At 37.7% G+C, this 27,445-nt stretch overlaps 1 protein-coding gene and 1 long non-coding RNA gene across 3 annotated transcripts in view; both read left to right on the top strand.

Moving 5' to 3' along the window:
- The window catches only part of SHPRH (SNF2 histone linker PHD RING helicase), a 97,871-nt gene that overhangs the window by 52,503 nt on the left and 17,923 nt on the right, over positions 1 to 27,445 (top strand). For both annotated transcript variants that reach the window (XM_058735551.1, XM_058735549.1), the window contains 7 exons: positions 2,213 to 2,386; positions 2,858 to 2,920; positions 4,128 to 4,353; positions 6,400 to 6,543; positions 7,893 to 7,994; positions 15,713 to 15,784; positions 18,853 to 19,041. In XM_058735551.1, the coding sequence (XP_058591534.1) occupies positions 2,213 to 2,386; positions 2,858 to 2,920; positions 4,128 to 4,353; positions 6,400 to 6,543; positions 7,893 to 7,994; positions 15,713 to 15,784; positions 18,853 to 19,041 (970 nt within the window). The remainder of the gene's footprint in view (positions 1 to 2,212; positions 2,387 to 2,857; positions 2,921 to 4,127; positions 4,354 to 6,399; positions 6,544 to 7,892; positions 7,995 to 15,712; positions 15,785 to 18,852; positions 19,042 to 27,445) is intronic.
- On the top strand, positions 19,568 to 24,177 carry LOC131514999 (uncharacterized). The gene is made up of 2 exons (XR_009263378.1): positions 19,568 to 21,237; positions 21,482 to 24,177. It is a non-coding gene; the product is annotated as an uncharacterized LOC131514999 (long non-coding RNA).

Below are 27,445 nucleotides of genomic sequence, written 5' to 3'. Positions count from 1 at the left end.
TGATAAGAAAATATTAAAATTATTTTGAAGGTTTTTTTCTTAAATCACATAGAAACTATTTAAAAGTTGCAAATTCTTGTATATGTGAACATAGTCCTGTTAAAAGTAGGTCCCAGGGCTATAATGGGACCTATAGGTAATGTAAAACATACCATTTATTACATATTTTTCTCAGAAACATTAGATGTCAATAGAAAGTAAGAAAACACTTCCAAATGTGTAACTTATACTGTATGCTAACTATACTGGAAATAAAATTAAAAAATTTTTAAATGTATAACTTACATTACCTCTAGGTGAGTTAATATTTTCTATATTAAATATACATTCAAAGATTATTTTAGCACTGCTGCTGTGTTTTTCAGTGAGATCAGAGTCTCAGAAGCCAAATTATCCATGTTTGTTTCTTAACACTTCTTAGGAAAGGAAAATTTTAGTGATTAAGAGCACAGGTGGATTCTTGAGTCAGGGTGCCTGTGTTCATATCCCAACTCCCCCACGTACTAGCTCTGTGACCTTGGGAAAGTTATTTAAGCTCTTTGTGCCTTAGTTTCCTCATCTATAAAACCACACAGCATAATCGTGAGGATTAGTAAATTAATATCTGCAAGGTGCTTGCATACTTAAAACAGTGCATACCATTTAGTATAATGTTATTATTATGTGTTCTTTTTCACTTAAAGGATTTACGAGAGAGAATATTGCTAACACTGTGAAATGCTGATCTGTGATCATTTTTTAGTCCCTAGTCGCATAATTTGTGAATAATACTGATACCTAACCTAATTGTGTTCTTGTATCCCTGTGCAAATTATTTTAGAAATTATTGAGCACCTGTTCTGTGTCTATTACATATTTTAAAAAAATTTTTTTTTATTTTGTTTTTAACATTCATTTTTGTGAGACAGAGTGTGAGTGGGGGAGGGACAGAGAGAGAGGGAGACACAGCATCCAAAGCAGGCTCCAGGCTCTGAGCTGTCAGCACAGAGCTTGATGCCAGGCTCAAACTCACAAACTCTGATATCATGACCTGAGCTGAAGTCTGACTCTTAACCAACTGAGCCACCCAGGCGCCCCAGTATTACATATTTTTTAAAGATACAATCTAATTCTATCTTCTAAATATTATCTTAATGAGAAGACCAGCCCGTGAACAATTTGAGAAATATGAGTATGTGTAAAAACTTGAAGATGACAAAGGACTAATATGAATGATATTCTCAATAAACTTCATGGACAGAAAGAAATATTGATTAGTGTTGTAAAATACTGAGGAAGCCTTCAGAAAGGAGAGTGGACTCTTTTGAACAATTTGGAGAAAAGTGTCTATGGCATTTTAGGAAGGAGAAGGATATACTCTTAAGCCAACAAATCCCATTTGTATTTTCATTTTCTGATTTATTATTCTAGGCTTTCTTTCTTGTTTCGTAAACCCATTCATACACACCCATACATTTCTTTCCTTAGCACATTTTACTCAGTTTATTAAAAACAGTTAAGAGCATTGTGTTTGGGTTTAACTCCTAACTGCTACATGATAACTTTTAACTTTAATTAAATCATTTTGATTCATTAGGCTTCATCCATAACATGAGCACAATAGTATCTGTTGAGATTATATAGGGAAAGAGCTTGGCAAAGTGCCTGACATCATATAGTGAATGCTTAATAAAATGTATATATATGTAAATAATATAAATATATGTGATAACATACATATATACACATATCACATATATATGTGTGTACGTATTTGTAAACTCTTTGTAGCAAGGAATAGAACTCTTGGCGGTTTTTCTTCTTTTCAATTGTTCTCTTTATTTTTCATCCTATAATTCCCTCTCCATATATAAAACAAGAATTTCAGGAGGGACATTTGTAGTAAATCAGCATTAAAAAAGAAAAAAATGTGGCAATCTTGGTCTTTCAAAGACACCTGAGCCAGAGACAGATTTTGCAGACTCTGTTTTAGGTCCTGAGGACAGGGACTATCGGAATTTTGGTATCTTTTACAGTAAATAACCCAATGTTGTTACACCTTGTCTCCTAGTAGATTGAACATACTACTAAAGTAAATTCACTCAAGGTAGGCTACGTAGAATGTTGCACAATTTCTTTGACACTTTACTTGATGATCATTTTGTGAATTTGAGGAAATTGACCCATTGTTCTTTTGTTTGCCTTGTGTGGTGATGCTGGTGATGTGAATCAGGTTCCATGACTGCAGAGGTCTTCAGTTCTTACTTACAACACAAATGGAAGAGCTGAATAAATTCCAGAAGCTAGTAAGAGAGGCTGTAAAAAACCTGGAGGGACCTCCATCTCGTAATGTTATTGAATCAGCAACAATCTGCCACCTCCGACCAACCAGACTTCCTCTCAACTGGTAGGTGACAGGAGAGGTCATGCAGTGAAATGGCATCACTCCATTATGCTAGCGTTCTTCTGAGAGAAGGAACAGTGGCTCATCTAATAAAAGTTTCTTCATTTAAACTCAGACAGAAGTGGAAAGAGATGTATTATTAATGTACTTTTTTAAAAATTCTCAAGAATCACATACTGAAAACTATGTAATATTTTTTAACGTTTATTTTTGAGAGAGAGACGGGGTGGGGGGAGGGGGGCGCAGGCAGAGAGAGCGGAAGACACAGAATCTGAAGCTCGACTGCGAGATCATGACCTGAGCTAAGTCGGACTCTTAACCGACTAGGGCACCCAGGTGCTTCTGTAATTTTTTTTCTTAAATGGCCTATTTGTGTTGTAAAGAAAAAGTGAAATATAAAATACTAATAAGCCTCTTTTAGAAATTACCTTGTTGTTTGCAAGTATCTCTCTGATCATTTTTTTTCTTTTTCAGTTGTGTCTTTTGTAAGGCGGATGAATTGTTCACAGAGTATGAATCAAAGCTGTTTTCCCACACGTGAGTTCTCTGATTACCATCAGGAAAGTGAAACCATTATAAGACTTGGTGTTTCGATTTATAAGACTGTGTTTTCCTCATGGAACCTTCCTGTGTTTTTTTTTTTCTTTAATTACATCAATTCAGTGAACTTTGGCATGTGATCATTTAACATGCTCAGTTTTACTTACATAAAAGTTATTTCCAGGGGCGCCTGGGTGGCTTGGTCGGTTAAGCGTCCGACTTTGGCTCAGGTCATGATCTCACGGTCTGTGAGTTCAAGCCCCGCGTCGGGCTCTGTGCTGACAGCTCAGAGCCTGGAGCCTGTTTCAGATTCTGTGTCTCCCTCTCTCTCTGCCCCTCCCCTGTTCATGCTCTGTCTCTCTCTGTCTCAAAAATAAATAAACGTTAAAAAAAAAAAATTTTTTTTTAAAAAGTTATTTCCAAATACTCATGTCATCTAATAATGTGTAATGGAGGGACAGTTTAGAGGAGTGACAGATTCTCAAGTCCAATACATTGTAATTCAGATCCCTCCCCACTATTGTGGGCGGATTACCTCTCTAAGCCTCAGTATCCTCATTCATGAAATGATAATAAAAACAACACTTACCTCATTGAGTTGTTTATGAATATTAAATTTTAAAATGCACGTAATTGCTTAGCATAGTACATGGTAGGAGTTCTATAAAAGGTTAGTTTTCAATATACTTTCTCCAACACAAATTTGAAGTTTTCATCCTGTGTCAAGGATTAAGGTACCCAGTGAATCATAATAGCTATGGTATAGCAAAATTATTCCTATTTTACAAACAGAAATTGAGAAAAGGCTAAGTTCTGGTCACCTTAAATAAACAGATCAACAGTGCACCTTGAGATCATCTTATCATTTTGTTGTATTTGTTTTTCCATGGTTGGTGGTGGTGGTAGTTTGTGTTTTATATTATGGTAATTCTCATAGCTAGATTTTAGCCTGAACTTTATAGCCATTTTTTATGATGTCAGACTGCTGGTCAAGACACTGGACAGATTTATTATTATGCCTCCAGCGTTTTCAGAATTGCTGCAGTTTTCCAAAGACTTGAAGGCATGATCTTGTAGACATATTGAAAGTTATTGATGAAAAGTTACTGACCTTGCTACTCGATTGGCTCTGCCAGTAGGACTTTTACCATGCTTGTTACCCACTGACAGTAGTTACTGTTGTTTTGTTCTCGTTTGTTTTCAGAGTCAAAGGCCAGACTGCAATATTTGAGGAGATGATAGAAGATGAAGAAGGACTGGTGGATGATCGAATACCCACCACCAGCCGGGGTTTGTGGGCAGTAAGTGAGACAGAGCGATCTATGAAAGCATTGCTATCATTTGCAAAATCACATAGATTTGATGTTGAATTCATTGATGAAGGAAGTACTTCAATGGATCTTTTTGAAGCATGGAAAAAGGAATATAAGGTATAGTATTTTAATATCTTTTCCAATATTAAGAATTTTTCTTCTTTATATTATTACTATTTTTCTCTCTTCAGTTTTTAAAAATCTGCTTTAGAGACTTGAGGTATCATAATTTCTCTTTCCCTAAAATGTAATGGTTGTTATGAAGAATAATAAATACAATAGTACTGAACAAATAAGGAACTTCTATATATTAAATTACTAAAAGAAAGTCATTATTAAAATGAAATTGAGGGGCACCTGGGTAGCTCGGTCGGTTGAGCGGCCGACTTCGGCTCAGGTCATGATCTCACGGTCCGTGAGTTCGAGCCCCGCGTCGGGCTCTGTGCTGACAGCTCAGAGCCTGGAGCCTATTTCAGATTCTGTGTCTCCCTCTCTCTCTGCCTCTCCCCTGTTCATGCTCTGTCTCTCTCTGTCTCAAAAATAAATAAACGTTAAAAAAAAAAATTTTTTTTAATGAAATTGATATGAAGCCTTTTAATTTAGCTGTGAAAGTGTTTCATTCTTCTTAGCTTGATCTTACACTGCAATTCTGTGAAAGGAGAGTTTTGTTTGTTTTTGCTGTTTTGTTTTGCTTTTGCTCTGTGAGTAATAACCAAACACCAATAATTTTGAAGATTGAAGAACACAGTAAATATTTCTCACCCTACACCACTGGAAACCATTGCAGTTGATAAAGTAGAAAGTGACCCTTTATGTTTATATTTTGATAATTTTATCATATTACAACTTTGCTTGAAATGAGATTCCAAAATTCATTGATTTTGAATTATTCTTTATATTTGGATTTGTTATCCATTATCCTGCTTTGAAGGTGAAATCTGTGAGGAAATGAAAGAACAGTTTTATTTATAATATTATAATTCCTTTTATATATTTCTTTAAAAATCTGAAGGTCTTGACTTTTAAAGCAAGATAATAATTTCTATCCAGAAAGAGAAAATATGTGGTCTGTAGTATCATTTCATATATTTGATAAATTGGGGAATAATACCTTTATAGTTGAAATCATTGATTCATAGTAAATTGTTTCTTCTCACATTACTATTCTAAATGCAAAAGCACATTAACATAGTTAATTACAGCAAGTGATTGGAAGAAGACAGTACTCTGTACAGTATCCAGTTGCCCCTGCATTTTTCCTCTGCGCTTGTTTTGATGACCTCCTGTGTCTGTTTTCTCAGATCTTTGTGAATTTTTTCTCTGTAACACTGCAGACTGAACTCTCGTACAGCAATGCAAATTAATAAGCTACTGTTATGCACGTCAGTTAGGGTCTACCTCAAAGCATAATGTTAGTGAAGAAAGCATATGAAAGATTTTACACTGATACATTTCCATAAATTTGAGAAAAATGTATAACCAAATTATTAAGAATGCGTAGATTAGTATAGCTCCAGTGAAAAGTACAGAAGAGGGAGTCCAGTTCAGAACAGTGGTTAGTCCACTGTAGGGATGAGGGAAGAATATGTGAGGGAAGAGTGATACAGTTGGGGAGGAGCACAGAGGCTCGCCAAGGCATTGGTATTGCTCTTTCTTAAATCGGATGTTGAGTACTCAGTTGTGTATTTTAGTAGTCTCATTATCTCATATATATATATACATATATGTATATATATATATATACATATATATACATATACATATATACATACACACACACACATATGTATGTATATACATATATAATATATGATTTTGAAAATGTGAAATCGTTTATAATGAAAATATTTCTTAAAAAAATAAAGATTCCACCAGGCTTACAATGACCTACGAAGATCTGTGGTGCCACCAAGGTATCTTTGGGTGTTCTGTTTCTAAGATTCTAAAGACACCATATTATTCTGTGGCCTATGGAGGTTATTCCGTCATATGTCCTCATCTTAAAAAATGGCCCCAAAATTGCTTGTGTCTTAAACACAACTTAACGAAAAAATGTGTATGTCTTAGACTTCACTGAAGACTTTTGATCATGGCACTTTTCGGTGGTTTTAACCAATCTTAATTACGTGCATTAAATACCACTGTCTTCTTGTTTTCTTTCAGTTGCTTCATGAATATTGGATGGCTCTAAGGAATCGTGTATCTGCTATTGATGAACTTGCAATGGCTACAGAACGACTGAGAGTGCGTCATCCTAGGGAGCCAAAGCCCAACCCACCTGTTCTTCATATCATTGAACCACATGAGGTAATTTGCAAGTAAATCACAGAAAAGAGCACAGCCAATAAGTGTCACAAAAATCCAAGGCCCATAGAAGAGAGAGTCAAGGCAGTGATCTCTTCTTTAAGAATCTGTTTAATCTCTGCTTTTAGTTTAAACCATATAAAAGTGATTGGTTTTGTAGGTTAAAATAGACAAGGAGAGAAATATCCTATCTAACATATGCGTAGAATTTACTATTTTGGTTTGTTTCTCTCCAGATTGCATATTTGTGGTTTTTTTTGAGCACCTTCTGTATGTCAGAATCTTAAGGTGGTCTCAGTCAGTTTTTAGACCTGTGTCCTTGCCTCAGTTTTTTCAGAAATAGAAAAAGCTTCTGTAAGAACAATCAAAAACTTTTCTTTTGCGGGGCACCTGGGTGGTTCAGTCAGTTAAACGTGCAGCTTCAGCTTAAGTCTTGATATCATGGTTCGTGAGTTCAAGCCACCATCAGACTTTCTGCTGTTAGCACAGAACCCGCTTCAGATCTTCGGTCTCCCTGTCTCTCTGCCCCTCCCCTGCTCACATGTGTGCAGGCATGCGCACATGCATATGTGCTTTCTCAAAAATAAATGAACATTTAAAAAAAACCTCTTTTTGCAATTTTCCTTTGTTAATGATGAACAGATAGTAATAACGTATCTTCTAATAAATCTCTCTTTATATCCCAGGAATAAAAAATGACTCTTCCAACCTTTTCTCTCCCATATTTAAAATATAATTTCCTTTATAATTTTATTCCTTGTATGTGTTTTATCTTTTAAATCTTTTTACTTTTCTAAAGCTTGGAGACTATACTTTAGTTAAACTTAGAAATACTCATTTTTTTCTGTGTCAGCCTTTAAACCATAAATTGTAATTTTTTCCTGTGTAACCAAATTCCTCTTATTTTTATAATCTTCTGTCTGCTATTTTCTACTGGGCAAAAGAAGGACGGGGTGGCGGTGGGGATATGAGTGTGTGTATGTGCAGGGAGAGGCTGCCTGGGTTTCATAAAATCGCTCTGACCAAAGCAGCAAATCACTTAGTTTTTCTTTATCTCATGGGTATTAGTGAAAAATGGTACATAAATAGAATTTGGGTTGATTTTTATCCAACTTCAAGTTTATGGGGAAACTTCGTATTTATTGAAGTTTGTCTTTTGTAGAGCAACATATATATAGAGAGAGATTCCCTTTTGAAATATCTAGTATCCGTTTTTGCAAATTTGAGTTTTCATATGTCAATGGATTTGCTTAAATAGGACACCCTTAAATTATTGAGGAAGAATTGTGCATGTTTAATAGAATAAAATCTTTCTAAGAGACAGTAAAGAAGTTGTTTTGTTTTGTTTTTAGGTAGAACAAAATCGTATAAAACTACTAAATGATAAAGCTGTTGCTACATCACAACTTCAGAAGAAACTTGGGCAGCTTCTTTACCTAACTAACTTGGAGAAGGTATTGTGTTTAAAAGATGCTACTTTTTCCCATGCTGTATACCTGTAAACCTTAGTGACTCTTTCCTTTTAATCTGTTAGTCCCACAATTAATGGTACAGCGTTTTGTTTTTAATCAGTCTTTTTTGTGTGTGTTAATTGTATCAGTCAGAACACAAGTTATATCTACACTAGCTACACAGATCACAACAGATGATATTGTGTTATACAGATTCTATAAAGGATGTGTACTGTAGAGTATAGAAGAATGTAAACAGATTGTAGTTCAAAACCTTGAATAGTGGAACTATTACAACATACCTCTAGGCAAAGATTACATTGTATAATCTCTCTCCCTCTCCTCTCTTTCTCTCTCTTTCTCTCTCTCTTTCTCTATATATATACCTATATATATATGTCTATATATAGACGTATATATATGTCTATATATAGATATATATACACACATGCATTCCTTAATACATAAATAGACTTTTAATTTGTTATTTGGAATTATAAAATGTTTGGAAGCCTACTAAATCAGAAAATATAACAATGAATTATTTAATGTAATTCAAAACACATTTTCTGAGTTGTGAGCAACATACTGTGTTGAACATTGATGAATGTAATTCCATTTGATTGTGAGAATAAATAGCTTTTGACAGTACCTTCCAGAAAGAGATACAGTAGATTTTTGGATAGGACAAGTGAAGGAAAGCAGTAGACTAGAGTTGGTCCTGAAAACTGATACAAAATACATTTAAGTGGGTCTGTCAATCCCAGTGGTGATAAAATGAAAAGTTGAACATTCATTATAAGTAAAACAGCACGGTGGCTAAGAAGATAGTCTTGGGATCCAGACAGTTCAGGTTTGGTTCTTGACACCACTATTTTCTACATGTAGGTCTTTATTTAAGTTATTGACCTCTCTTTGCCCCATCGTAAAATGAGAATAATAACATTATCTTGCAGGACTTTCTTGAGGACTGTGTAAATTAATATAGGAAGAGTGCTAGAGCAGTTCCTAATTTATTAAGCACTTACTAGGTCTTTGCTATTAATATTATTATATTATTACTAATATTACTATGATGACTGCTGTTATCCTGGCAGGAGAAAAATGATGGGAGAAAACTTAAAAGTCGGTCTCATGCAAAATGCTAGCACTAGAGAAATAACATTTGGAAAAAATTTCCTCTTATTCCTAAATGTGAGTTTTTTTAATGTTACATTTCTACACTTTACATGTGAAAGTCAAAACAAAGAAATAGGTAATTGTTAGTTATAGGATATAAATCAGGATATCGATTTGTTGAATGTTTTTTTTTTAATTAAAGTTCTAAGTAAGAATATATAATCTGCCTAGAAAACCCAATTCAGCTAATAATATAAGAAAAAAACATTTAATCTGTAAGTGAAGAAAAGTCAAATTAAGCTCATACCATTTCCTGCCACCAAATAGGGAAAGATTATTAAAATAACATTCCACGGGGGCACCTGAATGGCTCAGTTGGGTAAGTGTCAGCTCTCGGTTTTGGCTCAGGTCATGATCTCATGACTCATGAGTTCAAGCCCTACATCGAGCTCTGTGCTGCCAGCACACAGCCTACTTGAGATTCTCTGTCTCCCTTTCTCTCTGCCTGTCCCCCACTCATGCTCTTTCTCAGTCTCTCTCAAAAATAAATAAACCAAAAAAAAATCTTTAACACTCCACAGTGGTGAAAGGGCAGTGAATGGATATTTTGTGTATTACCAATGGGAATATAAATGTATACAGCCCTTTCCCGAAAATACTTGGACATATATGAACAATTTTAGATAATTCATATCTTTTGACTCAGTAATTCTTAGAACTTTTCCTGAAACAGAAATTTGGGGGGTAAATTAGATATGAGGATATTTATTGCAACATTACACTCACTCTCTCTCTCATAATAAGAAAGTTGAGAGAAAAAAATAACAAAATTAAACAAAAAATAAAACTATAAATGGAGTATAATCCCAATTATATGTGACTGTGTTTAGTTAAAGTAAATAAAAATAGTAAACTAAACAAATTTTTAAAATTTTCTGGCAGTCAGCAGGGACTTACTGAGCACCATTTGACGTATATGCATTATAGTAGGAGTTTGAGATAGAGTTGGTCCTTGGCCTCAAGGAACTTAATGTGATTTGATGTAATTTGATGTAGACAGATCATAAGCACTGATCAAATAGTGATTTAATAAGATGTTAGTTAGCAAGTCAACTAAACTTGGGAAATAAAATATAAATTAATCACTTAAAGCAGAGCAGTATACATTTAAGAGCTCTGAAGAAATTTAAAGATGAACGTGTTACACTGTTAATCAGCAGTTTTCAGTATCAGGTAAGAGAAAACTGGTAAATTTCCAATAAGATTTCAAAGCATAAAGAAGGTCTCCAGTACATAAATATTGAGTCACTGTGTTGTACACCTTAAATTAATATGTGTCAATTATCTCAGTTAAAAAAATAAGTTGTTCAGAAGAAATTGTCTGAATACTAAGCAACCACATGATATCTTTAGTACTCTATTTTAATTTGAGGACTGCTACTTCTATATGGGAATAGCAGTGATGTCTTGCCATTACCTTAGTAACATTTTTTTTTTTTTAATTTTTTTTTCAACGTTTTTTATTTATTTTTGGGACAGAGAGAGACATAGCATGAACGGGGAAGGGTCAGAGAGAGAGGGAGACACAGAATCGGAAACGGGCTCCAGGCTCTGGGCCATCAGCCCAGCCCAGAGCCTGACGCGGGGCTCAAACCCACGGACCGCGAGATCGTGACCTGGTTGAAGTCGGACGCTTAACCGACTGCGCCACCCAGGCGCCCCAGTAACATTTTGTTTTTAAAGACAGTAGAGACCTATAGAAGCAAAAAGGTTGAGGTGAAATGACGTTCTAGGAAAGGAAGAGCTCTTTCTAGGTTAGCTGAGATTGCTGGCCATTGTCTTGCCTGAAAACATTTGCCATACCTGGGTACAGACTGAGATTAAGGTCAGTATTGCAGAGGGACTCAAACAGGAGAAAGAGAAATCAGTAGTACTTCTGATGGCCAGGTGAGTTAGTATTATATTTTGAACCTAGAGGAGCCTCAGATGCACAACAAACTTTACTCGTTTGCTAAGTGACACTTGACAGTTAGGCCTGAAGTAGAAATACACAGTGAAATCTTAGTTTCACAGCACTCAGGAAACAGTTCGTCCCCAAGAGAGCAAGGAGCCAACAATGAACATAACAGGTCTCACCACTGAGACATTTGAAACCATAGTGGCCTGCGTTTTTAACTAAACTTAAAACAGATCCCCAAAACCAGCTCAGTTTTTTATTGGATTGATTAGCCACTCACCCCTTAACCTAACTAACTGCCTACTGGGGTAGGGGTAATCCCTGTGAAGGAAAATAACATCTAATTTTGTCAGTTTGTTGTATCTCAGTTTGTTGTATATAAACAAACTAGGAAATAAGAAATTCCAAGAAATGTGCAAGGCAGGAGAATGTGACCAGTAATTAAAAGGTAATAAGTGGACAGTCAGAGCAGATCTATAAATAATTCAGATTGTGGACATAGCAGGAAAGGACTTTAAAGTAATTATGATTAATACATTAAAGAGGAAAAGCTAGACAACATAGATAAAATGAATTGGAATATATACAGTAGAATCAAATGGACATTTTAGAATGGCAAAATCCAGTACCTGAAATTAAATACTCGTTGGATGGTGACCAGACACAAAATGACAGAAGTAGTGAAATCAAGGATTGTTCAACAAATAATACCCAGTTTGAAGAAGCATATAAATAAAAGTAAAGAGCAGCATAAAGTGAAAGATGTGGGACACCAGTCATATGATTGGCATACATGTAATTGACGCTCCAGGAGAGAAAGAGATGAAATGGTACTAGAGCAACATGAAGAAATAATGGCTAAGAATTTTCCAACACTGAAAGATAATATGATAATATCTTACAGATTCAAGAAGCTCAGAAAACCCCAAACAGAATAAATAATTTTTTAAACACCTACGAGTATCTTAATCAATCTGCTAAAAACCAAAAATAATGAAAAAAAAAAATAAGCAACTAGAACTGGGAGAAAAAAGAATAATACTTTCAAAGTAGCACCATAAAAATGGTGACTGTATACCTTCTCCTTGTTGACTACACAGGGAAACTGTTTTCTTTTAGCATTTTAAAGATGTCATTCCACTGTTACCACATTTCCATAGCTTTGCTGTGTAACCAGATAACAGTGGAAGAACATCTTTAAAATACTGTTTTAAAAAGTGAAACAGAGGGGTGCCTGGGTGGCTCATTGGGTTAAGCATCCGACTTCGGCTCAGGTCATGATCTCACGGTTTGTGAGTTTGAGCCCTGTGTCGGGCTCTGTGCTGACAGCTCGGAGCCTGGAACCTGCTTCAGATTCTGTGTCTTCGTCTTTCTCTGACCTTACCCCACTTGTGCTCTGTCTCTCTCTGTCTCTCAAAGATAAATAAATGTAAAAAAAACAAAAAAAAAATTATGTTAAGTAAACAAAAAGTCGGGGCGCCTGGGTGGCGCAGTCGGTTAAGCGTCCGACTTCAGCCAGGTCACGATCTCGCGGTCCGTGAGTTCGAGCCCCGCGTCAGGCTCTGGGCTGATGGCTCGGAGCCTGGAGCCTGTTTCCGATTCTGTGTCTCCCTCTCTCTCTGCCCCTTCCCCGTTCATGCTCTGTCTCTCTCTGTCCCAAAAATAAATAAAAAAATGAAAAAAAAAAAAAAAAAAAAAGTAAAATAAAGATGTTTCTAGATAAAGACTGAAAGAATTCCTTCCCAGTAGACTCACACCACAACCAATATTAAAGGGAGTTCTTTGGACTGAAGGGAAATTATCCCAGTTTGAAGGGAACTACAGGAAGGAACACAGGTTAAGAGAAAGCATAAATATGAATAAAATAAATAAATAAATAAATAAATAAATAAGGTAAATAAATAAGAATATTGACTCTGCAAAGCAATAGTACTGTTGTATAGGATATACATCATATACAGAACTCTGAAAGCTATAACTGTAACACAGAGGAAGAAGGTAAGCAGAGCTAAACTATTACAAGATACTTCCATATGTTAGAAAAATGGACAAAAAAGTCAGTAAGGATATCTAACATTTGAACACTGAACAACCGTGACCTAAATGACACAGACCAGTAATACCCAGCAAATACAAAATACACTTTTCTTAGGAGTACATGGAACACTCACCAGAATAGACCTTCTGCTGATTCAAAGAACAACTCTTAAGATTCTTAAAGGATTAAGATTATACAAGATTATGTTTTCTAACTAAAGAGGAATTAAACTAGAAATCAATATGGAAAGATAACCAGGTAAAGAACCAAATATTCAGAGATTAACAACACACTCCTAAATAACCCGTGAGTTAAATAAGTCACAATGGAAATTAGAAAACGTTCTGAACAAAAATAAAAAATAAAAATTATCGGGGCGCCTGGGTGGCGCAGTCGGTTAAGCGTCCGACTTCAGCCAGGTCATGATCTCGCGGTCCGTGAGTTCGAGCCCCGCGTCAGGCTCTGGGCTGATGGCTCGGAGCCTGGAGCCTGTTTCCGATTCTGTGTCTCCCTCTCTCTCTGCCCCTCCCCCGGTCATGCTCTGTCTCTCTCTGTCCCAAAAATAAATAAAAAGCGTTGGAAAAAAAAAATTTTAAAAAAAAAAAAAATTATGTGACAATGTGCAGCTAAGGTGTGCTTAGAGGAAATTTATAACTTTAAGTCAGGATCTGCAACGTACCATACGTGGGACAAATCCAGCTCACTACCTGTTTTATAAATAAAGTTTTGTTGGAACCCAGCCACACTCATTCCTTTACATATTGTTTATGGCTGCTTTCATGCTACAATAGCAGAGTTGAGTAGTTGCAGCAGAAACCACATGGCCACAAAGCCTACAGTATTTACACCCAGGCCCTTTTTCTTTTTTTAGAGGGAGAAGGATCATGCATGAGAGGGGGAGAGGGGCAGAGAGAAAGAGAGAATCTTAAGCAGGCTCCACGCTCAGTACAGAGAGTGATGCAGGGCTCAATCCCACAACCCTGGGATCATGACCTAAGCCAAAATCAAGAGTCAGACTCTCAACCAGCTGAACCAACCAGGCCCTTTATGGAAAAATAGTAATCGTACTTCAAATCTAAAGAGGAGATGTTGTAAATTATGATAAATTATTTACAGAATGCTACATAATGCCCTTTATTATATGCATGCCTGTGGATAAACTCCCGCACTGACTTTTGGCCATGTGACACAAGCATAGAGATTTGCAAAGTATGTGCACATTAGAGTTTTCCCAACCTTGTTGCTCTTTGGAACTCTGAACCTATGTGAAGTAGCACTAGTTATCTTTGTCGAGGAGCAGAAACCTCAGCTCAGCCCTCTCTCCAGACTAGCTAGTCTTCTGGCTTCTAGACATCAACATGGCGCCATAGTGCACCATCCAGTCCCAGAGCACACAGCTGACCTATGGAATCATGAGAAGTTCATGTTTGTTTTAGCCACTCAGATTTTAGGTGGTTTGTTATATGTTGTCTGAAACCAAAATCAACAAATAGAAAAAAAGAATAATTCAGCTTTTTAAAAAAATACTTATATTTTAGTTAAAGGAATCGTTTTGAACACATTCAGTTGCTGAATCTATGCACAATTTACCTTTTTTTTTTTTAACTACTTACAAAAGTCAAAGGATAATCAAAAATAATTTTTTTTAAATGTTTATTTGGTCAGTGAAACCACAGACTTAACAACTTCAGTGATCTGTGAGTCATTTACTTTCTTTTATGGTTTCCTCAGCATTAAAACCTGACAATTTGGTGACCTTTTTGAAGCTCAAAAATTTTTGAAATAGTTATAAAGAGATTTTGAAGAGAACTATTATACTTCAGTATAATTTCCAGGCGAAATAAGTCTCAAATCAAAGATATTTTGCTTTGCCCTAATGAGATTACAAAAGATACTGAAAAGAAACCTAAGGAGACCTGTAAATAAATGCTGCCTCTTCCCAAGTCTATGATCACAAACCCAGTGGATGTACAGAATAAATACTATCTTTCCAGTTTTTAAGGAGCCTTTATTTCAGACTTCCAAATTACATTTTTTAAAATAATACATATTTATTTATAACAAAATTTAGCTTGAAAATAAAATTTTGAGAATTTACCTTTTATATCACATTGTGCTTTTCATTTTGCCTGCTATAATAGTCACATATATAGTAATATGATAACTCTTAACAAACTTTAATGCAATTTATTTCCTTTTTGTTGTTGTTGTTCCTTGAATGTTATTTGTAAAACCTGGGAATATTAGTATTAATTTTTTTTTAATGTTTATTAATTTTTGAGAGAGAGAGTGTGAGCTAGGGAGGAGCAGAGAGGGAGACAGAGAGAGAGAATCTGAAGCAGTCTCCAGGCTCTAAGCTGTCAGCACAGAGCCTGACACGGGGTTTGAACTCAGGAACCCTGAGATCATGACCTGTGCTGAAGTCAGTGCTCACCCACTGCACCAGTGCACTGAGCCACCCAGGCACCTATAATAATATATTATTAAATCACCTTAATTACTAGATTGTTTAAATAGAAATTGCCAGCATCTACTTTTATAAATGAGTTATAAAATGCATATCAGGTTTTAAAATGCAGCTAACCTAGTTTTTATTTTTTTGAACAGTCTCAAGATAAAACATCAGGAGGCATTAATCCAGAACCTTGTCCAATCTGTGCTCGGCAGCTGGGAAAACAGGTGAAATAATAATAAATATCATATGCATTTATAAAACACTTTACACTTTCAAAGGCATTTACCTACAATCTCTCTTTTTTTCTCATAACAGTTTTACGTCCAAGGCAAAAGTTCCCTCCATCTTAAGATAGGGCCAAAGGTTAGGTGATATGTTTTAGTGCTACATATGCTTGAGCAGTGTTCCTCCTTAAGTGATAGGTAAAAACATGTTTCTAGAGTAACCCCATGTTTTTCGTTAAAGGTCCATAGTTTTGCTTATTGTTTCCAGTCACAAGATCAAGTCTAAGTAATTTGACTTTGTCAGTTTAACATGTTTATTTGGTAATCGTACAGAAATATAGCATATATAGATTTACGTAAGGTATTACAAGGGTATAGAAACATGGCATTTACTTGGGATTACTAATATCTAGTAATACCAGGCTTTAAAGTATAAATTATATCTCTCCTGGGGGAATTTAGATGTGATTTTTACAAGCCCATTATGTCAGTTAAGAATATTTCTTTTTGAATGTTGGTGTACAAATGTCTATAAACTTAATGGCACCGTATTAGCTTTCCTCAGATTCTTTTATCCTACCAACTGTGATTTTTGGAAGTATAAATTTCTACTTTGTATGATAAATCAATGTATACAATGTTAATTTTAATTGCTCCTCAAAATTGGAAATGAATAAAAGTATTCTTGGCTGTTTTTTCTATGAACTGAGAGTAGAAAGTTAAATATATGAGCTCCACATTCTGACCAGCAATAATCAGGCAAAAAAGTACCTTTTAGTTTACACAAGTTATGCAGAAAGTGATATTTTTTAAAGGACATTTTATTGATAATAAATCTTAAATAGATAGATGCTACTTTGGAAACTGAGACTAGAAATGTACAGACCCTGGTGATTTCTGAGAAAAGTCACTGGTGAAAATATGATAAAAGTGATAAAAATGGAAAGAATCGTGATGTAAGTAGTATCTTTTTTACTTTTAGTTTTGATGAGATTCATGCAACTGGATGAATCAGAAATTTTGTTTAATTTATGTCTTAAACATTTCCAGTTTTTAAAGTTCTTTCACATACATTATTTCATTAATTTTAGTACAGCCCATATTGTAGTATAACCTGTATTTCCTACACTTAGGAGAACATTCTGGATTATAATAAGAGTAACAAAACTTTACTTTTTTAACTCTGTTCCTAGCCACAATCTGTAGGAATTCTAGATTAGCTTCCTGGTCCTCCTGTTCCCCTCCTGATTTAGAGAATCGGTCAGAGATAACTGGCTATCCAGATAATCTTTGGTTATCCAGAGATAGTCCCTGGAGCCACTGCCAATTGTCTGGTCTTGGATTTGGGCTGGTTCAGTCTACTTCCAGTCACCCCTGAGGCCCCAGCGCCAGGTGTCTCTGGTGTCTCCTGATTTGCAGATATAGGTGAATTGATCTTGTTCAGCTGTCCATGCGAAGCTGTCATGAGCCACAAAAGCTCTCTTATTGGAGGAAGTGCGGAGGAAGTGCCCTTCACCCCCAGTGGCAGTGGAGGCACACAGGTACAGCAGAGTGCTGCTGTGTCTACAAAAATGCGCGTGAAACAGCTCTTTAATTTTACTGCAGCTTCAACTCCTGACGAATGACACCAGTCCCTGAGAGCACGTGTGCAGCTGAACAACAGCATAAACAGCATCAGCCAGTAAAGCCCCAAACAGCCCCTCCCCCTTGGCAAAAACCATTTTAAAAACAAGTTGATATGCCTCATTTTTCTCTTCCCTGACTGTGAATTCTTTCCTAAGGGGCTTCTTAGTCTGTCCTGCAAAATTCCTCAGGTGGACCCACCCATGCACCTTCTTTCCATGCACGTCCATATGTGTCCAAACCCTAGAAAAATACAGCTTAGTGCTTAGGGACCTAGTCACTCATAACACTGCTCAGTTGTTGTTGTTGTTCACCAGGGGAGAAAGTTAAATAACTTGCATAAGATGTACAGCTTTCAGAACTGACATCTCACCTAAAACCAACAGACTTCTGCATCCCTCATTGCCTAACACAGGGTGTCTCCATGGTATATTCCAAGAGTCAGAATTATTGTACTTTCCTTGAAATAGGGCAAAGGGGTATCAAAAATGTCTTTTTATTTATTTATTACGTTTTTTTAATGTATCCAGAACCACTTTTATTTTATTTTTTAAATGTTTTCTTTATTTTTGAGGAAGTGCAAGTGGGGAGGGGCAGAGAGAGAGAAAGGGACAGAGGATCTGACGTAGGCTCTGCACTGACAGCAGAGAGCCCCATGTGGGACTTGAACTCACGAGCTGCGAGGTCATGACCTGAGCCAAAGTCGGATGCTCAACCAACTGAGCCACCCAGGTGCCCCCCAGAACCACTTTTAAAATAAATGTGAGATACTAGCCCATCTCATTATCAATATAGTGATTACTGTAACATGTGAAGTTGTGAATCCATTTAATGAGTTATATAGAATATACTGATGATGATATTATCTCCAAATTAATGTTGTTCTCAGTCCTTCCATTATATCTGCTGTTACAGTGCTAAAAGAGTAATTTGCAGAGGCGCCTGGGTGGCTCAGATGGTTAAGCGTCCAACTTTGGCTCAGGTCATAATCTCACAGCTTGTGAGTTCAAGCCCCACATGGGGCTCTCTGCTAACAGCTCAGAGCCTAGAGCCTGCTTCCAGTTCTGTGTCTCCCTCTCTCTCTCTCTGCCCCTCTCCCGCACTGTTTCTCTCAAAAATAAATAAAGATTTAAAAAAAAAATTTTAAGAGTAATTTGCATTCTTCCTAAATACTGAAATGAGAACACCAACTTAGAAAATAATGGTTGGCTGGCTGTTATGCTCACAGTTAGTGTGAGTGGAACTAAAGACTATGGAAGCTTACTCTTGGACTAAAAAATAGTTAATTTTAAAGTACAACTTAGCGTTTATGACTTAAAGAATATTAATGTCATAAAACATTTAGGAAGTGAAATGACTCCCTTCTCCTTTTAATATGTTTATACGTTGGAAGGCATCTTTGATAGCATCTCACTGAGGTATGTTCCGTGTGTTTTCTTTTCCAGTGGGCAGTACTGACCTGTGGACACTGCTTCTGTAATGAATGCATCTCAATTATTATTGAACAGTACAGCGTAGGGTCTCACAGAAGCTCCATTAAGTGTGCCATCTGCCGCCAGACCACATCTCACAAAGAAATCTCGTACGTCTTCACCTCAGAGAAAGCCAGTCAGGAAGAGGACATCCCTGTGAAGGTACGGTAGGTTAAGAACGCGCAGAAGCATAGTCAGAGCAATGCAATAGGAATCCGTAACTAGCAGTGAGAGCATCAAAATCAGAACAAGGCTGGCACCGTGACCGTGTGGAAACCACTGTTCCTGTCCGTAGGAACACTGCCCAAAAGCCTCAGCTTTACCATCTTTCCTTTCTGTGTGGGAGAAACACAAGAACACTTTTTCAAACATGGCTGGCCATCATCAGGTCCACTGTGGCAAGCAAGTAACATTTTAGAATTTCAGTTCTCCATCATCTTCAATAATATTTCTGTCTACTACAAATATAGCTCTGATTAAATTAGAGATTTACTTAAAGAAAGCTTCTTCCTCATTCTTTCATTTACCCTAGATAGCAGGAAAAGGGGTGAGCCCAACCTAATTGGAAGAAAACATACAGTGGTTGCTAAAATTAAGACTGTCACAAGAAGGAGATAGTATACTTTTTTTTTTCTTTTTCATGTTTATTTACTTATTGGGGGGGCAGGGGTGGGCAGAGGGGGAGAGAATCCCAAGCAGGCTCCTTGCTCAGCGCAGAGCCCAATGCCAGGCTCGATCCCATGACCCTTGATCATGGAAGCCTCTTGGGGGCTCAGTCGTGACTTGAGCCAAAATCAGGAGTCAGATGCTTAACTGACTGAGCCACTCAGGTAACCCAAAAGGGAGATAGTATACTTTCAAATGACATGGATCGGTATTTCATGATATAGCCAAAACTTGGCTTTATTTTCCTAATTTCTCCCATGCTTCATCTAAAATTTTAAGAAAGTGACTAGAATTTGAAATCCAAATAGGATCTGTACTTGGATTTTCTGTCTAAGGGGCATCTATTTGGTAAAAAACCTTTACTAGAATTGTTTGTTCTTTGTCTTCCTTAAACATGCTTTTTTTTCCTCCCTAACCAAACCTAGACAAAGAACAAATCCATATATGATTGTAGCAGGGAATATAGGCCTGAAGGAGTAGTTGAGAGTTAAAAATCCTTATTTTTAAGGATTGTATTTTTTGAAGAAAATTAACTACAGGTTGAAACTATCAGGAATCAGGCAGGTGATAGGATTCCCCCCACGTGAAAAAAGTGTGGTTGAATTAAAGAATATGTAATTGCTGTTTATTCCTACTATTATTTGAGTAAAACCTGAAAATGTCAGTCACATTGCTCTCTAGTGTGTTGAGATAAACAGAATCCCGACGTTGAAATGAACTTCCTTTCATTCATTCATTGATTCATTCATTCATACCATCCGTGTTTATTGGATGCATTGTGCGTGCCAGGCAGTGTACTGAGCCTCACTGATACAAAGTACATTTCTGAATAAAACGGACATGAGTGCTGCCCCCGTGGATTTTACAGTTTGGCAATGTTGGGGAAGGAATTTGAGTTGGAGCAGGAAGCACAGACAGTACACAGATAATTAATATATTAGAATCATGATCAGCCCTACAAAAGAAAATCAAACCTGGCTCCTCTGAGGGAATGACAGTTAAATAGATGTCCAAAGAATGAATGAATTAACCCAGCTGGGGTGAGGAGAGAAGTGAATTAGTGGGGAGGAGGCTGCAGCCAGAAAGAAACCAGCAAAAAACAATACGTAGAACGTCTATACACAGAATTCTATACATAGAATACATAGAATGTCTGAGACAAGAAAGAACTCAGTGGAACTCAGTGGCTGCAGTGTAGAAGGCACAAGGGACAATTGAATGAAATGCGTCTGGAAACCAAAAAGGGGCCAGAGGCTGAGGGGCCATCTGAAGATTTGAGAATTTTCTTTTCTTATGAACAGAAAGGCATTACATGTTATAAGCAGAGAACTATCATGATTAGATTTGAATCTTTAAAAGATCCCTTTCCTTGTAGTGTGGAAATTAGATTAGCAGGAATAGAGAAGAATGAAAAAACTTTGGAGAGACCGGTTCAGGAGGCTGCGGCAGTAGCCATGGTGGCTTTGATTAGGCTTCTGGTCGTGGAGACAGAAGGAAGCAGATCTAGTCATGAGATATTTAAAGTAAGGTGAATGGTAAGGTAGAATGCTGGAGGAGTTGATGAGGCAGACTTTGTAGGTGACCCCCTGGTTTCTGAAGTGAAAAATCAGGTGGATAATAAGTAGTACAGTTGCCAGTAGATGGTATTTGGAAGAAGGTATATTTAAACATGCTGTGTTTGGGGGCGCCTGGGTGGCGCAGTCGGTTAAGCGTCCGACTTCAGCCAGGTCACGATCTCGCGGTCTGTGAGTTCGAGCCCCGCGTCAGGCTCTGGGCTGATGGCTCGGAGCCTGGAGCCTGTTTCCAATTCTGTGTGTCTCCCTCTCTCTCTGCCCCTTCCCCGTTCATGCTCTGTCTCTCTCTGTCCCAAAAATAAATAAAAAACGTTGAAAAAAAAAAATTTAAAAAAAAAACATGCTGTGTTTGAAATGCTAAGATACTCAAGTACAGCTGTGCAGCGCAGCCACTGGCATAAGTGATGTTGGAGGCTGTGGAAGTGGATGAGATTACCCGAGAAGAGACACAGAAGTCAGCTTCAGACCAGGTCCCGTAGGACTCCAGGGCTGTTTGAAAGTTGAGTAAAAGGGGAGGAGCAGAAAAGGAGACCAGGAAGGAACAGCTGGGGCCATGGGCAACTGAGGAGCGTATGCTGTCCACAGGGGCCACAGGAGGACTGCTTCAGTGAGGAGGCAGCTATCAGCTGTATCTGTGATGTTGAAGGGGGCTCAGCCACTGGGGACCATTTTGGCTAATGAAGGTCATTGACAACCTCAGAAGGAGCTCTTTCCCTGGAAACGTAGAGGCAGAAAACAGTTTAGGAGGGAATGAGGAGTGAACAAAAAATGAGTAATAGAGAAAATGCCCAGATATTTTATAATAAATTTAGCTATGAGGTAGAAAAGAGAGAATTATAACCAGCAGGAGATACAAAGTGCAGAAAGGGGGATTGTTTTGTTTTAGGGTTTTTTGGGGTTTTTTTAAGATAGATGTTCTGCAGTATGTTTAATCTCTGGCAAAGAAGGATAGTTTGAAGATATAAGAGAGAGAAGGGATAATCTGCAGTGTAAGTTTCTTGAAAAGACAGTGTTGACATAAAGAGAAAGTGGAAATCCCACTGAAATCAAGTAACAGAGAGGTTGGGCTACTGAGCAAATAAGCTGTAAGGGCACTTGTCAGAGGATGGGATATTTTAGTCATTTCAGAAAGGACAGGTATTCAGTACTCCAGATGTGGCTGCAGAAGTAGGTGACCCAAGTGAGGTGGAGGAGAAAAGGTGCTAGAAATGAAGAGGTAACTTGAATGTTGAAGGGGTTGTCCACGTGGACAGTGTACCCTATCTAGAGCTGAGGTATAGAGTTAACGATTTTGAGATAGGCCGCCGAATCCTTTCGTGAATGAGAGATAGTGTTCAGTAAATGATGGCAGCAAAGGGTAGAATTAGGGGATAACTGGGCTTCATGAGGCCCAAAAGAATGGAAATTTTTACAAAAATGAGAGAGAATGATCTGAAACCTGCATCAGGGACCAGAGGATACCAGAGCTCGTAGTGTAAGGAATATTAGAGTGGATGTCTCCATCGAGAGGCCTGCTGAGATAATAATGGTGTGCTCCAAGGACAGCTGTGTTCTAGTTAAAGCAAGGAAGTGGAGAGCAGCATTTCTACAAAAGGTTAAAAGTGTAGAAGAGTTTGTTGGGCATAAAGCCCTCATTCCTGGGGAACCACCAGAGTTCGGGAGTAGAAAGAGAAAAGGCAGGGCGGGGAGTGGGAGGGAACTGCAGAGCAGTAGGGGAGTCACAGAATGGGGCAGACTGAGTGATGAGAGGATCATGACTTAAAGGGGTCATGTAGCCCTGATCCTTGTGAATCCCCTGGATAAATGTGTATTTTTAAGCCACATGCCAAAGGGTTACTGAGTGAAGGAAGACTAAGGTGGTCTGTGGTGCAATCTGCTGACCAGCCCTGAGGCATTTGATGGTTAGACCTGATCTTCCTTCCCACCCAAAGAAGTGCTTTCTGGGGCACCTGGGTGGCTCAGTTAAGCGTCCAACTTCAGCTCAGGTCATGATCTCGCGGTTCATGGGTTCGAGCCCCACGTCAGGCTCTGTGCCGACAGCTCGGAGCCTGGAGCCTGCCTCGAATTCTGTGTCTCCCTCTCTCTCTGTTCCTCCCCTGCTCGCTCTCTCTCTCTCTCTCTCAAAAATAAAGATTTAAAAAAAAAAATTTTTTTTTTTTTAAAGTGCTTTCTTCCCACGTTCCCTCTCTCCCTTTCTTCCCAATCCTGCAGTTTCCTTCTCCTTCCCTTAAAAAAGTCTTTCTTAGCCCTTGTTTCTCTTCTAATCCTTTCTTTGGCCTTAGACATCCCAAGGCCACAGATGGCGTTCGTGGCTAAGAAGGGCTGCTGACCCTTATTAGATAAAAGCGTTCATCACAGTATAAGGAATGAGTGTGAGAAAGAAGTGCTGTGTCAGGCTTCCTGCCGTGAAGTTTAGGAAGTGATTGCTCTAGCTACCAGTAAACAGCACGGCCTCTGTGAAACTGAGTCATTGAGCCCATCAAACCCAAACACCTGTTCGTTTTATGGCACCTTTCCTAGATACACAGGAGAGAGATCAAGGCAGTTACGTTTGCTGTCCTGTTGGGACGGGAATATCGGTGTACAAATGCTGTTTATTATGCTCTGACTTCTTCCTGTCTTACCTCGGTACTGATGAACACACGAATTAATTGGAGCATCTCATAAAAAGTTGTCAGATTACAGAATTTACTAAAGTTAACTTTTCTTTTGTCACAGATGCGTCAATACTTGTATTCCCTTTTTATTAAGCACAGTGACTGAATGAATATTGGACCTGATAGGCTTGCAGGTTTTGCTTCTTGCCACATTTACTTTTGCTTCTCACCGCCTTTTCTGTCACCATTTCTGTCTGCCACTTCTGCCTTCTGCTGCCCGCCCCCTTTTCTGACTGTTGCCACATTTCTGCCCTACTGTCTGCCACCTTCTCTTTGAAGCATCTGCCTATTGTTTTTTCAGACTCCCTGCATCTGAAACTATCCTACTGAATAGTCACATCATCAGTTGTGAAGTTGAGGGAGTATTCATATATAAAATAAAGATGACTCTATGTAAATAATTACGGCATTATTTTGAAATTTTGTTAAGTATTACATCAAACTATTGCCAAACCTAGGGATTTTTAATTTTATTGTGGATTATCAAATCTCTGGCCTTTATTACACAAGACTGAGAAGTAAATTTTTTATTTCATTGAAGTTTTTGTATTACCTGAAATGTTTACTTCACTCTTAAGTATTCATGTCAAGACTCTCAGAGCAGACAGTATATCATACATAGTGCTTAATCATGTAGCTGGTCTTAGATAAGAGATATTTGACAAACAAAAATAGTATTAAATAACATGACCTGTTTTCTACTGGTATTTCACAATATGAGGAATCCTTTTGATGGACCATAGAAACAAACTGAATCGGTGTTCCCTTTAGTGGATGCACTTAAGTTAAAGACTGTATCTACCCTAACGGCTTTGTGACAGTATTCCTAAATGACCCTTGGAACCTACTGGGCATTTCACAAAGTAAACAAAATTCCCCTTGCAAGTTCTGACAACTGCCAGGCATTTTGGATGGTGAAGTAGGCTTCCTGGCAGAACATATGCCCCACGTGGCATGTTCCCTGTGTTCTAAGTTTGGAGAGGTTTCATACAAAGCATTTTTGTCAGTGGAAACCCTGTCCCTATGATGGGCAAGGTTTTTATGTCATGCGAAGTTTCTACCCAGGAGAAAATACACTACATGGGTATTAGCCACAGCGAAACGGCAGCCTTCCCACCGTCCTGCACAGGTGCACAACCGTTTCAGCTTCTCAAACATTTGAGTGTCTAATAATTGGCCTCCTTCTTAAAAAAAAAAAAAAAAAAAAGACGTATTTATCCTGCCCCATTCCCATTTAAATTTTAACTCATTAGATCTGGAATCTGGTCCAGAAATCTGCATCCTTAACAAGTAAATTTATTGATAATAGAGATGTCTTTACACAGCCTCTTTGTAGAGAAAACAAAAATAACTATATTTCTACATTCAGACTCCCAGAGTATTTTAGCGATATCATGTGTGAAACTGTATGTGTAGAATTCTGTTGTTTGTTTTCTTCTCTCTTCTTTTCTTTTTTTCTTTTTTTCTTTTTTGAGAGGGAGAGAGAGCCTGCGTGAGCAGGGAAGGAGCAGATGGAGACAGAGAGAATCTTAAGCAGGCTCCATACCCAACACAGCCTGACACCCGACACGGGGCTTGACCCCATGACTGTAAGATCATGACCTGAGCCGAAATCAAGTATCAGACACTTAACCAGCTGACTGAGCCACGCAGGCACCCCTCTTTTCTTTTCTTTTTTTTTTTTTTTTTTTGAGTTTTTGTTCAGTTGATTCAAGGATGAGTTGTGAAGTCTGTCTTACATTTTCTTAATATAATTAAACATCTGGATGGGAAAAAACTGATTCCAGAATTCTGGCTGATCCTAAAATAATTTGGTGAATATAATCCGCAAGCAATTATATTTCAATATACTTACCTAAATACTTTTACATAAGATTCTTTTATATGAACACTAACTGATAATTTTAGAAGGCATTCATTTATTTTTGTTAGAAAATGTCATGAGTAAGTATAATTATGGTCACAAAAAGCAATTTATATTCACTGGCCAAGTTAGCATTTGTAATTCTGAACTGTTAGTGAGTCTTGTGTTAAAGTTAGCAATAGCTTACAAACATCAAGCACATAATAGAGACTTCTAAGATACAAATTAGAAATTATCTTTATGAGATTACTGTTCTGAAAAACTTAACACTTTGTGGGGTATACACTTCATTAAAATGTGGAAAGGACACTGTTCATGAGGTAAGGACACTGTTCATGAGGTAAGGACTTTTGATTTATTCACTACTGTATCCCCAGCATCTAGAACAATGCCTGGTATGTTAACAGGTACTGAGTATGTAGGTGGATAGTGGGATAGATAGACTGATGGATGGACAGACAGATGGACATAAATAGTTGAATAGTATTTACATATAATATCCCTAAAAGCCTTTGGATATAACAAAATTCGTAACTTTTTTAAAAAAATGGTTTTTTTTGAGAGAGTGAGTGAACAAGCATGAGCAGGGGAAGGGCAGAAAGAGAGGAGGACAGAGGAGGATCTGAAGCGGGCTCTGTGCTGACTACAGAGAGCCCAATGCGGGGCTCAAACTCATGTACTGTGAGACCATGACCTGAGCCAAAGTCGGATGCTTAACCGACTAAGCCACCCAGAAGCACCCAAATTTTTAACTTTTTTGCAGTTGCTAACCTATATCTTTGAAATCCTTATGCAAAGTACTTAAAGGGACAGAATGATATTTTGGTGGCCTAGTGCACTTGTAAGCTTTCCCACAGCATAGGTGGTGTTTCCATTGAACTTTATTGTAATATGTGAATGCTTGAAGAACCCAACATTTGCCCCAGACATGTGCTTGAGAAACACTCCTACTTCATGAGACCAATCAGACCAAGCTGTATAACTGCACTAAATTATATCTGCCACTACCAGCATGGGTTTTTAGCATGGTGAACAGGTGCAGACAGAAATAAAACAATGTTAACTGATCTTACTCAGCAGAAACTACTATGGACAGCACAGGTGCATTCAGAGAATTAGTTCTCTTTTAAAAAGAAACGTCCAGAATAAAAGTACTCAATGTCAGGCAATACCAAGACAGAAATGACTTTCTTTGTACGGAATATTCAGGTTATTTGCAAGTTACAAGCCCACCATGGAAACCTAAAGAAAAAAAATGTATTATTTGTCACCATAACCATGTTGTAATCCTAATTGGTCATATTACTGATTAGAGAACATAGTTCTTTTTCGTGGGTGGTGGGGGTTGGCTAAGTAGTGTAAATCTGTCTTCTTTAAAGTGGTGTTTTTCAGTCAGATGAAATCTTCAAAAAATCTCTAATCTTAAGATTGACTCTTGCATGTAGAATGTTTCAAAGATTGCAAAAATCAATCCATCTAATAACTGAGAGATGAAAATAAAATCTGTGCTCCGTTTACACGTGATTGTCTCACCTCTCCCAAAGCCGAAACCCCTCATCTGTGGCAGACAGCACGGGCTGGGCATCCGTTTGGCCCTCGGGCAGGAAGAGGCCTGCAGGTGCAGTAGCACGCCGCACTAGAGTAATCACATTCAGAGAGCCCGTTCGCTTGGATAAGCACAGTGCTGATCGTACTGTGGAGCGAACTAGTTAAAAAGGTCCCAGAATTACAGCTCTTCATCCAGCCCCCTAAATCTCTTGTCCATCTGTAAGATAAGGGTAGGAAAGAAAGAAAAATCTATTCAG

This window comes from Neofelis nebulosa, chromosome 6 (assembly GCF_028018385.1).
Source record: "Neofelis nebulosa isolate mNeoNeb1 chromosome 6, mNeoNeb1.pri, whole genome shotgun sequence".
Lineage (NCBI taxonomy): Eukaryota > Metazoa > Chordata > Mammalia > Carnivora > Felidae > Neofelis > Neofelis nebulosa.
Note: the sequence above shows the minus strand (reverse complement) of the source record. Positions and strands in the feature narration are given on the sequence as shown.